The sequence below is a fragment of the Salvelinus fontinalis genome, chromosome 37 (assembly GCF_029448725.1).
Source record: "Salvelinus fontinalis isolate EN_2023a chromosome 37, ASM2944872v1, whole genome shotgun sequence".
In the NCBI taxonomy this organism is placed as follows: domain Eukaryota; kingdom Metazoa; phylum Chordata; class Actinopteri; order Salmoniformes; family Salmonidae; genus Salvelinus; species Salvelinus fontinalis.
In genome coordinates, this window is record NC_074701.1 from 32,767,418 (window position 1) to 32,781,969 (window position 14,552).

The 14,552-nt window shown below is 40.0% G+C and overlaps 1 protein-coding gene across 25 annotated transcripts in view; it reads left to right on the top strand.

The window, feature by feature from the left end:
- LOC129836540 (calcium-activated potassium channel subunit alpha-1-like) overlaps window positions 1-14,552 on the top strand; it is a 361,164-nt gene that overhangs the window by 247,602 nt on the left and 99,010 nt on the right. For 16 of the 25 annotated variants that reach the window (XM_055902871.1, XM_055902883.1, XM_055902881.1 and 13 more), the window contains exons 12-17: window positions 27-109; window positions 186-255; window positions 339-494; window positions 5,485-5,594; window positions 5,869-5,937; window positions 11,241-11,252. In XM_055902871.1, the coding sequence (XP_055758846.1) occupies window positions 27-109; window positions 186-255; window positions 339-494; window positions 5,485-5,594; window positions 5,869-5,937; window positions 11,241-11,252 (500 nt within the window). The remainder of the gene's footprint in view (window positions 1-26; window positions 110-185; window positions 256-338; window positions 495-5,484; window positions 5,595-5,868; window positions 5,938-11,240; window positions 11,253-14,552) is intronic. The other 9 variants (XM_055902893.1, XM_055902896.1, XM_055902894.1 and 6 more) reach the window with 1 other exon arrangement.

Sequence of the window (14,552 nt, forward strand, 5' to 3'; positions counted from 1 at the left end):
CTAACCCGTCATCGTTCCCTGTATAGATTGAGTCAGCAGACGCCTGTCTGATTCTGGCTAATAAGTACTGTCCAGATCCCGATGCTGAAGACGCCTCCAACATCATGAGGTAATAATGATGATGATGAAAATCTGGAGAAAGGACTTTGTATACAGTATATGTTAAAAATGTTTTGAATTTGTAGGGTCATCTCTATCAAGAACTATTCCCCCAAGATACGAATTATCACTCAGATGTTACAATACCATAACAAGGTGGGTCAGCACGTCACTCCTACTCTAACTGCAATGATGCACATAATAATAACCATGCTTCAAACACATGTGTGTGTGTGTAGGCTCACCTGCTCAACATTCCTAGCTGGAACTGGAAGGAGGGGGATGATGCGATCTGTCTAGCAGAGCTGAAGGCTGGCTTCATAGCTCAGAGCTGTCTGGCCCAGGGCCTCTCCACCATGCTGGCCAACCTCTTCTCCATGAGGTCCTTCATCGAGGTAACATTGACACAACATTAACACAACCTTTACACAATGATCTCTTTCACAGAGATAACCTTAACACATCCTTTTAATACACTGTTCTCTTTCATTGAGTTAACGTTGACACGATGTCAGTAGGGTGACTAACATGGGTGACTAACATTACCACAACCTTTTCACAATGTGTTCTTTCATTGAGGAAACGTTGACACAATGTCAGTAGGGTAACTAACATTACCACAACCTTTTCACAATGGGTTCTTTCATTGAGGAAACGTTGACACAATGTCAGTAGGGTAACTAACATTACCACAACCTTTTCACAATGTGTTCTTTCATTGAGGAAACGTTGACACAATCTCTTCTCGATGCATTTATCAAGGTAACATTCCTTCAGCAGGACTATTAAACTTTTATTTTCCCATTACTTATTATGGGATAGATATGTGATTCCACAGGAGTACTGAGCTCCGGTCTGCTGAGTGAAACCTCTCTGAGGGAGTCTTTTTAGTCAGAAGTGTCTTTCAGTCAGTCTGGTTTATCCTATGTATCTGTAGGATTCTTGGCACGCCACTTTGAAAAAGCTGGTCTTCATGTCATAAAGCTGATGGAGGAGTTTATAATGGGTGGGCTGACGAGGTCTGGATGGAGAAGAGACATCTGCTGGCCATATTCCCATCCTGAAACATAGAGTAAGACATATAAATAGATGGATAGATGGAACATTGACGCCAAACCATAGTAGGTTATCTAAGCTGTGAATGAAAAGGCATTGACCTCGTTATAGAGGGATTTAAAACGTTGAGCCAGGCTCTCATCATCTGTGACTTCTGCAAAGCTTTCAGAAAACTCATCCATCATCGTCAATGGCAGCTCAGTGGATATAATGTAGCCTGTCTACACAAGTCTAGAACATCCGAAAAAGAAGGGAGGAATCACTGCTCATGAGAAGAAGAAACTAAGACACAGTATTATTACTCCTACCATTATTTGGTGTTGTGAAGCGATAGAGCCCTAGTCAGTCAGAACTAATGCTAGGCCAAGTCTGGTGAGGCACCTTGTACCTGATTTACTGGGACCAAGTCAGCAGGCCCCTTCCTTTCACTGTCGTTTTTCAACAAAAATGTTAAATTCACACCATACGTTTTATAGCAGAATGAATACACATGGAATAGTTTATACAAATCTTTGGCAACTGAAAGTCAATGTCAAAATGAATGACCGAAGAACATGAAATGATTATGAAACTGTAGTAAATTATATTAGGATCCATTTTGAATGGCCTAATTAAAATAGTTGTTCTGATTCTGTCAGCATGTCCTAGAGAGACCTCCATAAACATATGAATATTGAGACAGAATGCTATAAACAGAATGCTATAAACAGAATACTATAAACAGAATGCTATAAACAGAATGCTATAAACAGAATGCTATAAACAGAATGCTATAAACAGAATGCTATAAACATAATGCTATAAACAGAATGCTATAAACAGAATGCTATAAACAGAATACTATAAACAGAATGCTATAAACAGAATGCTATAAACAGAATGCTATAAACAGAATGCTATAAACAGAATGCTATAAACAGAATGCTATAAACATAATGCTATAAACAGAATGCTATAAACAGAATGCTATAAACAGAATGCTATAAACAGAATGCTATAAACAGAATGCTATAAACAGAATGCTATAAACAGAATGCTATAAACAGAATGCTATAAACAGAATGCTATAAACAGAATACTATAAACAGAATGCTATAAACAGAATGCTATAAACAGAATGCTATAAACAGAATGCTATAAACCAGGGATTCTTAAACTTTTTCAGCCTGGAACCCAAATTAGAAATTCTGTGTTTTCCTGGGACCCAAGCTTATGAAAACATGTTTATACTTAAACATTGGTACATTTCATTGCCCTTATGCCCATTAACAAATGCAATATAGACACATAACAATTAAATGAAATACCCATATAAATATATATATTCATGTTTATTTTTCCCCATTACAAACACTCTTATATATCTGTCCTGGTTGGAACTGTTGCTGTTAAAATTAAATAAATATTTTTATTCTGAACTGGAATAAACTGATTGATCACATCACACAGATGTAGTCCAGAAAACACACACACACACACACACACACACACACACACACACACACACACACACACACACACACACACACACACACACACACACACACAGTCCTAATGAGAGGTGTGTGACTGGTTGAAGTTTTAAACAAGCATGTCAATTCTGGGCTCAGTTTTTGACAGTTGAGAACCACAGGTATGTGGTGCCAAACTGGATCAGAACATCTTCTGCTTTCTCACTGAATTTCTCAGCTTCAAAAAGCATATTACGTCAATCACTGGATTCCAGTTCAGAATTATAATGATTGCTTGTATTTTAACAGCAAATCGGGTTTTTTCATGTTCATCTGTACTGTTACTTAGGGTTGCACTATCAGTAGCTAGATAGCTTGCATTGGCTAACGTTAGCTATTGGCTGTATACAAGGGGATTGTTTGAAAGAGAAATTCACACCAAATGCTATGAGAGATGGTACAAGTTACTCCCTTATTGCTGCTTATCATCATCTGTTATAAAATGACAAAAATGGCTTGCTAGTTAACTCACTGTGGAAGCACTGTTTCCTGAAGCATTCTGCCCTGTTCTGAAAGAACTCGTTGGTTTTAGCGTCATGTTGTGGATGTTTGGTCAGTCGTTTTCATTTGTTTGTTTTGAGAGACTCATTAAAAGCACTTCCCTCCACAAAACACATTGTGGGATCTCCTCGTTGTTTCTCAAAGTTTGTATTAAACCAAGCGAGAGAAACTCATCGCTGTATTTGCGTTTCATGACAATTGAACTCAGTCAGAACTTGAGGCTAGCTTGAGTCCATTCGATGCCAACAGTGAGTGATGGCGAGTGGGAATTACAAGCCAGTGGCTGACAGAGCATCATCTGGTTGTTCAGCAGTGCAGCGTGTGGGTCGCGTAGTGATCTTCAAGAAAACTGCAGAAAAAAGATCTGGTTAACCTTGAAGCACACGGGCATCTTCCACCCACTCGCGCTGCTGCCAAACTGAGCAGAGACGCAGCTGCTAAGCACTGAACAGAGAGTGCAGTTGCACTTGGACAAAATCAATTCCAGTAATTAATGAAATCCTTATAAATGTACTACACTATGGGTCGCTACCCATAGTTTAAGAAAGGCTGCTATAAACAGAATGCTATAAACAGAAGGCGTATAGTGCATGTTGGGTTGCACTTGAGGACATATTATTGTGAGGCCTGTTAACGAGGTGAAGAGATGTCTGACAGCCGTTTTTCAGCACAGCTCTTACTAGGTCATTACAGAGGGTGCGTACCAAATGGCACCCTATTGTCTACTTAGTGCATTACTTTTGACCATGGCCCATAGCTCTATATAGGGAATAGGGTGCCACATACACACATAATAATAGATGCCATCTCCACAGGATCAAATGACAAGGTCCCCCTCGGTTAGTGTTCCCCTAAAGATGCCTGACCAATTTATTTTACCCCAGTGTGTTAGTTATGGACGAAGTGTGTTAGTTATGGACAAAGTGTGTTAGTTATCGACGAAGTGTGTTCTGAGTCCCATATTAAAAACTCTATAGCTGTCAGGAGCGGTGGAGTTATGATAGAGAGACGGGTAATGTTTTATAATGGGTCAGGATCTGAGTGTGTCTGCGGTTCATCGAAGGGTCTCCTCCATCGCTGTGAGACTTCTAATGAGGATGGGACTGGGAGGAAACCCAGAGGAGCTTATAAAGGCCTTAAGAAGGGTTTATAAAGGCCTTAAGAAGGGTTTATAAAGGCCTTAAGAAGGGTTTGTAAAGGCCTTAAAATTAATCTTTGGGCTAGGTGTCCCGCTAGCGGTGAAATTGGAGGGCGCGATTTCAAATAAATATTCGTAATATTAAACATTCATGAACATACAAGTGTCTTATATCATTTAAAAGCTTCACTTCTTGTTAATCCAACTGTGTTGTCAGATTTCAAAAAGGCTTTACGGCGAAAGCATACCATGCGATTATCTGAGGACAGCGCCCCACATCGACTTATTTTTCAACCAGCACAGGCTTCACAAAATCACAAATAGTGATTAAATGAATCACTTACCTTTGAAGATCTTCCTCTGTTTGCAATACCAAGGGTCCCAGCTACAACATGAATGGTCGGTTTGTTCGATAGAATCCTTCTTTATATCCCAAAAAGTATTTTTGGTTGGCGCCATTGATTTCAGTAATCCACTCGTTCAACATGCAGACAAAGGAGTCCAAAAAGCTACCGGTAAACTGTGTCCAAACAAGTCAAACAACGTTTCTATATTATCCTCAGGTAGTCTAAAATATAAATAAACTATAATATTTCACACGGAACGTACTATGTTCAATAGGATAGGAACATTTGTAAGGGCGCCGAAAGACTGATTTGGTCCAGGTGCGCGCCTAACAAAAACTCCAAATACTTGTTCGTTTTTCAAAAATGAAGCCTGAAACCTTGAATAAAGACTGTTGACATCTAGTGGAAGCCATAGGAATTGCAATTTGGGTGACGAACATACTTTAATGCAATAACTTTCCATAATAAGAGCCTGGGAGCTGAAAAACAAAGATTCTGGTCGGATTTTCTTCGGACTTTCGCCTGCCATATCAATTCTGTTATAGTCTCAGACATTATTTTAACAGTTTTAGAAACTGTTTTTTCTATCCAATGCTACCAATTATATGCATATCCTGGCTCCTGGGCCTGAGTAACAGGCAGTTTACTTTGGGCACGTCAGTCAGGCGGAAATTCAGGATACTGCCCCCTAGCCCTAAGAAGTTTTAATAAGGGTTTATAAAGGCCTTAAGAAGGGTTTATAAAGGGCTTAAGGTACTATGCACATTTTTCATCTGTATATGTATTTATATATGTATTTATACATATGCATTTTCTACTTGTTGCTTCTCAGATTGAAGAGGACACATGGCAGAAGTACTATTTAGAAGGGGTAGCTAATGAGATGTACACAGAGTATCTGTCCAGTGCCTTTGTGGGGCTCTCCTTCCCAGCAGTCTGCGAGTAAGTATGAGACAGCACGGTCCTCCGCCCGGTACAGTACGGTAACTCTCTCTGCTACATGTTGCTGTTCTCTTTTACTGCTGCTGCTCTGTCCCTTGTACTGCTACAACTACTGAACATTAGATGGTACCAACATTAATAGTACATGAATATATTAAATACATTAAAAAATATACATTTTAATTTGATAGTATTGGTAATGTTAAAGTAGTAGTTACATATAGCCTAAAGGAGACATAGCATTCCCTTACAATCCTCTGTGTGTGTGTGTCAGGCTGTGCTACGTGAAGCTGAAGCTGCTGCTTATCGCCATCGAGAACAAATCGGAGCTGGGAGAGAGCAGGTTTGTGTCTGTGTTTCTCTCTGTGTTGTACAGGACTGCTGGACCTCTGTCTATAATATCCCTGAACTTTTTCAAAATCTAGGATGTTGTTCAAGATGTATCTGTAAAAAGTTGTCTCTGTGTTGAGCCATGATTACCATTCATGCCATTTATATTACTATGAACTTGCCAACTATAAACATAAAGTAGTCACTAACCATGTATGACCAAATCCCACCCACCCCAACACCATCAGCACTGTGACCTTTTATTTTACACTGACAACATTCAACTGACAATAATGCATTTATAGTAGAGTTGAGTTGTGGAGTTTTTAGTACATAATGAAATCACGATAAATAGTTCAAACAAAGTCATGTCTATCCACCTTGTAATTATGTCATATTTTAAACATGTATTTTTTTAACTTTTGCTCAGTGTTTTTGTTGCGTGCTTGCACATAGACATGGTATGCTTTTCTGTTGCTCATGCCAGGAATTTCTCCACTACGTAGTCATAGTGCCACCATTCTCAGTGCCATCTAAACTGCATATCTCTCTGATAGTAAAACCATTCTCAGTGCCATCTAAACTGCATATCTCTCTGATAGTAAAACCATTCTCAGTGCTATCTAAACTGCATATCTCTCTGATAGTAAATCCATTCTCAGTGCCATCTAAACTGCACATCTCTCTGATAGTAAAACCATTCTCAGTGCCATCTAAACTGCATATCTCTCTGATAGTAAATCCATTCTCAGTGCCATCTAAACTGCACATCTCTCTGATAGTAAAACCATTCTCAGTGCCATCTAAACTGCATATCTCTCTGATAGTAAAACCATTCTCAGTGCCATCTAAACTGCATATCTCTCTGATAGTAAAACCATTCTCAGTGCCATCTAAACTGCATATCTCTCTGATAGTAAAACCATTCTCAGTGCCATCTAAACTGCATATCTCTCTGATAGTAAAACCATTCTCAGTGCCATCTAAACTGCATATCTCTCTGATAGTAAAACCACTCCTCCCTAAGTTTGTTTTGTTCACTGCTTTAGCACACTCTACCAACCCGGATGTTTTAGCCGTGTCTGAATCCTGGCTTAGAAAGACCACCAAAAATTCAGACATTTTTATCCCCAATTACAATATTTTCAGACAAGATAGAACGGCCAAAGGGGGCGGTGTTGCAATCTACTGCAAAGACTGCCTGCAGAGTTCTGTTATACTATCCAGGTCTGTTCCCAAACAATTTGAACTTCTACTTTTAAAAATCCACCTCTCTAAAAACAAGTCTCTCACCGTTGCCGCCTGCTATAGACCACCCTCTGCCCCCAGCTGTGCTCTGGACACTATATGTGAACTGATTGCCCCCCATCTATCTTCAGAGCTCGTGCTGCTAGGCGACCTAAATTTGAACATGCTCAACACCCCAGCCACCCTACAATCTAAGCTTGATGCCCTCAATCTCACACAAATTATCAATGAACCTACCAGGTACCACCCCAATTCCGTAAACACGGGTACCCTCATAGATATCATCCTAACAAACTTGCCCTCCAAATACACCTCTGCTGTTTTCAACCAAGATCTCAGCGATCACTGCCTCATTGCCTGCATCCGTAATGGGTCAGCGGTCAAACGACCTCCACTCATCACTGTCAAACGCTCCCTGAAACACTTCAGCGAGCAGGCCTTCCTAATCGACCTGGCCGGGGTATCCTGGAAGGATATTGGTCTCATCCCGTCAGTAGAGGATGCCTGGTCATTTTTTAAAAATGCCTTCCTCACCATCTTGAATAAGCATGCCCCATTCAAGAAATTTAGAACCAGGAACAGATATAGCCCTTGGTTCTCTCCTGACCTGACTGCCCTTAACCAACAGAAAAACATCCTATGGCATTCTGCATTAGCATCGAACAGCCCCCGTGATATGCAACTTTTCAGGGAAGCCAGAAACCAATATACACAGGCAGTTAGAACAGCCAAAGCTAGCTTTTTCAAGCAGAAATTTGCTTCCTGCAACACAAATTCAAAAAAGTTCTGGGACACCGTAAAGTCCATGGAGAATAAGAACACCTCCTCCCAGCTTCCAACCGCTCTGAAGATAGGAAACACTGTCACCACCGACAAATCCACTATAATTGAGAATTTCAATAAGCATTTTTCTACGGCTGGCCATGCTTTCCACCTGGCTACCCCTACCCCGGACAACAGCACTGCCCTCCCCTCTGCTACTCGCCCAAGCCTTCCCCATTTCTCTTTCTCCCAAATACAGTCAGCTGATGTTCTTAATGAGCTGCAAAATCTGGACCCTTACAAATCAGCCGGGCTAGATAATCTGGACCCTTTCTTTCTAAAACTATCTGCTGAAATTGTTGCCACCCCTATTACTAGCCTCTTCAACCTCTCTTTCGTGTCGTCTGAGATCCCCAAAGATTGGAAAGCAGCTGCGGTTATCCCCCTCTTCAAAGGGGGGGACACCCTTGACCCTAACTGCTACAGACCTATATCTATCCTACCCTGCCTTTCTAAGGTCTTCGAAAGCCAAGTCAACAAACAGATTACCGACCATTTCGAATCACACCACACCTTCTCCGCTATGCAATCTGGTTTCAGAGCTGGTCATGGGTGCACCTCAGCCACGCTCAAGGTCATAAACGATATCGTAACCGCCATCGATAGGAAACAATACTGTGCAGCCGTATTCATTGACCTGGCCAAGGCTTTTGACTCTGTCAATCACCACATCCTCATTGGCAGACTCGACAGCCTTGGTTTCTCTAATGATTGCCTCGCCTGGTTCACCAACTACTTCTCTGATAGAGTTCAGTGTGTCAAATCGGAGGGTCTGTTGTCCGGGCCTCTGGCAGTCTCTATGGGGGTGCCACAGGGTTCAATTCTTGGACCGACTCTCTTCTCTGTTTACATCAATGATGTCGCTCTTGCTGCTGGTGATTCTCTGATCCACCTCTACGCAGACGACACTATTCTGTATACTTCTGGCCCTTCTTTTGACACTGTGTTAACAACCCTCCAGGCGAGCTTCAATGCCATACAACTCTCCTTCCGTGGCCTCCAACTGCTCTTAAATACAAGTAAAACCAAATGCATGCTCTTCAACCGATCGCTGCCTGCTCCTGCCCGCCTGTCCAACATCACTACTTTGGACGGCTCTGACTTAGAATATGTGGACAACTACAAATACCTAGGTGTCTGGTTAGACTGTAAACTCTCCTTCCAGACCCACATCAAACATCTCCAATCCAAAGTCAAATCTAGAATTGGCTTCCTATTCCGCAACAAAGCATCCTTTACTCATGCTGCCAAACATACCCTTGTAAAACTGACCATCCTACCAATCCTCGACTTCGGTGATGTCATTTACAAAATAGCCTCCAAAACCCTACTCAATAAATTGGATGCAGTCTATCACAGTGCCATCCGTTTTGTCACCAAAGCCCCATATACTACCCACCACTGCGACCTGTACACTCTCGTTGGCTGGCCCTCGCTTCATACTCGTCGCCAAACCCACTGGTTCCAGGTCATCTACAAGACCCTGCTAGGTAAAGTTCCCCCTTATCTCAGCTCGCTGTTCACCATAGCAGCACCTACCTGTAGCACGCGCTCCAGCAGGTATATCTCTCTAGTCACCCCCAAAACCAATTCTTCCTTTGGACGCCTCTCCTTCCAGTTCTCTGCTGCCAATGACTGGAACGAACTACAAAAATCTCTGAAACTGGAAACACCTATCTCCCTCACTAGCTTTAAGCACCAGCTGTCAGAGCAGCTCATAGATTACTGCACCTGTACATAACCCATCTACAATTTAGCCCAAACAACTACCTCTTTACCTACTGTATTTATTTATTAATTTATTTTGCTCCTTTGCACCCCATTATTTCTGTCTCTACTTTGCACTTTCTTCCAATGCAAACCAACCATTCCAGTGTTTTTTTTTGTTTTTATTTTACTTGCTGTGTTGTACTCACTTCGCCTCCATGGCCTTTTTATATTTTTATTTATTTATACATATATCTGTTTGCCTTCACCTCCCTTATCTCACCTCACTTGCTCACATTGTATATAGACTTATTTTTTTTTTCACTGTATTATTGACTATATGTTTGTTTTTACTCCATGTGTAACTATGTGTTGTTGTATGTGTCGAACTGCTTTGCTTTATCTTGGCCAGGTCGCAATTGTAAATGAGAACGTGTTCTCAATTTGCCTACCTGGTTAAATAAAAAAAAAAAATAAAAAAAATAATAAAAAAAAATCTCAGTGCCATCTAAACTGCATATCTCTCTGATAGTAAAACCATTCTCTGTGCCATCTAAACTGCATATCTCTCTGATAGTAAAACCATTCTCTGTGCCATCTAAACTGCATATCTCTCTGATAGTAAAAACTAAATGAATTCATAGATGCAGTCTGTGTAATAAAATCAGCTCTTGAGATTAAATCTAAGTACCTCCAAGTTTACTAAAGTGATCTGAAGGTCTTCAACTTTTTCTCGGAGTGCTACAGCAGTACTTTCCTTTTCCCATCATAAGGTAGACAGACAGCAAATTGAGACATACACTTAGTGTACAAAACATTAGGAACACCTGTTCTTTCCATGACAGACTGACCAGGTGAGTCCAGGTAAAAGTTATGATCTCTTATTGATGTCACTTGTTAAATCCACTTCAATCAGTGTAGATGAAGGGGAGGAGACAGGTTAAAGAAGGATTTTTAAGCCTTAAGACATGGATTGTGTATGTGTGCCATTCAGAGGGTGAATGGGCAAGACAAAAGTGCTTTCGAACGGGGTATGGTAGTAGGTACCATGCAGACTGGTTTGAGTGTGTCAAGAACTGCAACGCTGCTGTGTTTTTCACACTTAACAGTTTCCCGTGTTTATCAAGAATGGTCCACCACCCAAAGGACATCCATCCAAGCTCACAGAACTGTGTGAAGCATTGGAGTCAATATGAGCCAGCATCCCTGTGGAATGTTTTTGACACCTTGTAGAGTCCATGCTCTGACGAATTGAGACAATTTTTTAATTTTTAAAAAATGTATTTGATTATACATATAACACAGACAGAACAGGTAGAGGGCAAAACATACACAGATCCCATACCAAATCAAATCAAACCCACCCCAACCCCCTAATGTTCCAACAGAGTCCCACACTGAATTGAGGCTGTCCTGAGGGCAATACTATGAAGGTGTTCCTAATGTTTTGTCCACTCAGACTCATAATATCAGTTTTCATCTCTCCTTTTGTGTTAATAACAACTGTTTGATTTTGGGTTGTTTTCTTGTTGTTTGCAGAAGCAGAAAGCGGTATGCCCTCTTCCTTATCTTTCCCTCCAAACTTCCGCCCCACTCCAGCACTTTAGAGCTGCTGACTCTGGGTTTAGGTTCCTAAGAATACTTTCCCAAACCCTATCTGAAAATGGGCCAATTTCTCACTCTATTTTTGATTGTCTTCCTTGTGCGTAATGCACTAACTTCTTTGCAGGCAGAGAGAGGATAGTTGAATTTGACTCGTTTGTTTACTTGTTGATTTGTCTGTGACGTTGTCGACGTGCCCAGGCTAACACCCTCTCCTCCATTTCTACCTCCTGTTTTGATTTTCTTTCTGTCTCTCGCGTTGTCAGTCGTTCTGCTTAATTTCTCGCTCACTTCAGTTGTTTTTCAGTGTTTTCAGTTAGTTGTAATTGCGTGAACGTGACTGATTATAATTTTTTTCACAGTGTTCCTTTGTTTTAGTGTTATGTTCGTCATCAAAGCACTACTTCACATTTGTATAGTTTTTGATAGTTTCATCTCACATATCAGTCAAGAGACACATTGCTGATATCTGAACCCCAGAAGGGTTTGTTGATGGATAAGATTATTGTTGATTTGTTGCACATTTTGGTAATATTATGGAATCGATGGATTGATTATATGTCATTGCAGCAAGCAGAGTTTGACACAAACTCATGTTTTATTGATGATACCAACAGCATTTTGTTCTGTCATGTCATATCTTAGTCAAGGCATGGGACCGTTAACTTTGGATAACTTAACATTTATCCAATGGAATTGCTCAATTTTAGTCCACGTTTTCCATGGGTGCTGCTTCATACTTGTATTTCATCCCGTTCTTACTGTTGTGTTGTGTGTGTCCGTGTGTGAATAATCTGTCCTGTGTGTGTGAGAATATATGTGTGTATGTATACGTTGGTGTGTATGTGTGTGTGTGTGTGTGCGTACGCTTGTGTAGTGTGTGTCTCATTCACCTTGTTCCCCCATACCTGTGCGTCTCCGAGTAGATGTTATCAAGTGAGGTCACTTCCTGTCAGTTTGGTGTTTACGGAACAATCCAACTGCACAGAAGTTACTGCAACAGTCTGCATCTACGTACCTGTCTCTTTATCTGTACTGCGGTGGCTATGCCTTGTGTGTTTTACAAGTGTCCTACTCACGCTGTTCGCTAACGGCATGCTATAACACTCCATCACATGGGATGTGTGATGCTTACCTTGTTGCTCATAATATGAGGTTTTGATACAGTTTGGGCCTCTATGCATAATTGGGAGAAAATGACATTTTGTTATGTTTCTTCGTTATTAGATCTGAAATTGGTAAATTATGTGAAATCTCCGATTTGGGCAGCAATGTGTTTTTTGTAGTGGCTTAGTTTATTTTCTCTAAACAGCATGTCAAACGTGAAGCCTGTTTTCTACTCTGGGGGGCCATTCAGTCTGATATAAAGCTGAATAGTGCAACTTTAAACTTAAGTTTAGCAAAATATCCTGTTGTTTTGCTGTCGCTATTGATTACAGCTTTATAATTGATCCAATCACCCCCTTATTGTTTAAATATGTTGTTCGTAGAGCCCAGAGGAAAGATTTGTATCATTTTCAAATTAGTCTATAGCTTTCAGCTGCTCTCAGCTATTTTCTGAGCCTGCATGCACTTTTTACACATCTTGTTTGTGTAGACAAGTGTTCTCAAATGTGTCACTTTAGTACAACAAACTAAAAACGTACGTTTTATTTTTTTATTTAACTAGCCAAGTCAGTTAAGAACAAATTATTATTTACAATGACAGCCTAGGAACAGTGGGTTAACTGTCTTGTTCAGGGACAGAACGACAGATTTTTACCTTGTCAGCTCGGGGATTCGATCTAACAACATTTTGGTTACTAGCCCAACGCTCTAACCACTAGGCTACCTGCCGCCCCAAATGCAGTAAATGATCAGTTAACTAAAGAGTTGGTCAAGTAAAATAAAGTAGTAGTAGATTAAAGGGTAAATAAAGTACAACCAGGTATTAGTAAGTCAGTTGAGCATAAACGTTCAGTAAAGTACAATAAAGTATTAGTAAACACAGGATTGGGAAATGTAATCCTTGTTAAAGTATACTAAGCCTTAGGAAAGTATAATAAAGCTTTAGTACAGTAAAGGGATTGAAAGTAAAGCCAAAGTAAACATAAAGTAAAGTATTGGTAAAGTAAAGTATTCGTAAAAGTAAACTATTTGTAAATGATTAGTTAAGTTAGTAAAGTGTTAGTATTTTCCCTTTCGTCTGGGCTCGGAGACCTGGGGGGTTGTCCCCTGACTGTCGGTCTGTGTGTTCCGTTTGTCAGTCTCTCAGTCTGCACTCCCATCATTGATGATTCCTACCCACAGGCAACCATTAATGAGCTGGGCGTGTGCGTGTGTGTCGTCCACTCTCGTTTCAGTCTAATTCAGGGGGAATGATACAGCTAGTCCGTACAGGCACCCTACACACCTAAGCACCATTCAAATCTTCAATATCTTCTTTACTGTAGACATATGTTTGAGGATACAGTAAGGATCTATGGGGTTAGAGAGAATTTTGAATATGAATATCACTTATCCATTAGATAACATTAGATGGGCATTTTCCCTCTGCTACTTGGTTATTAAATACTTCTCCCTAATTAATCAAAACGCACATGGATAATGTTAAAATAAATTGCATATCACATTTCTTAGCTGAAATACACTAAAGCAGCACTGTAGCAATATTATATTACTATAACAATACTAGGTTACTATAGCAATAGTAGGTCACTATAGTAGTACTATTTTACTATAGCAATACCAGGGGACTATAGCAATACTAGTTTACTAAAGCAACACTAGGTTACTATAGCAATACTAGGTTACAATAACAATGCTAGTTTACTATAGCAATACTAGATTACAATAACACTGATAGTTTACTATAGCAATACTAGGTTACTATAGTACTACTAGTTTACTATAACAGTACTAGGTTACTATAGCAATACTAGGTTACTATAGCAATACTAGGTTACTATAGCAATACTAGGTTACTATATAAATACTAGGTTACTATAACAATACTAGTTTACTATAGCAGTACTAGTTTACTATAGCAGTACTAGTTTACTATAGCAGTACTAGTTTACTATAGCAGTACTAGTTTACTATAGCAATACTAGTTTACTATAGCAGTACTAGTTTACTATAGCAGTACTAGTTTACTATAGCAATACTAGTTTACTATAACACTACTAGTTTACTATAGCAATACTAGTTTAATATAGCAGAACTATGTTACTATAGCAGTACTAGTTTACAATAGCAGAACTAGTTTAC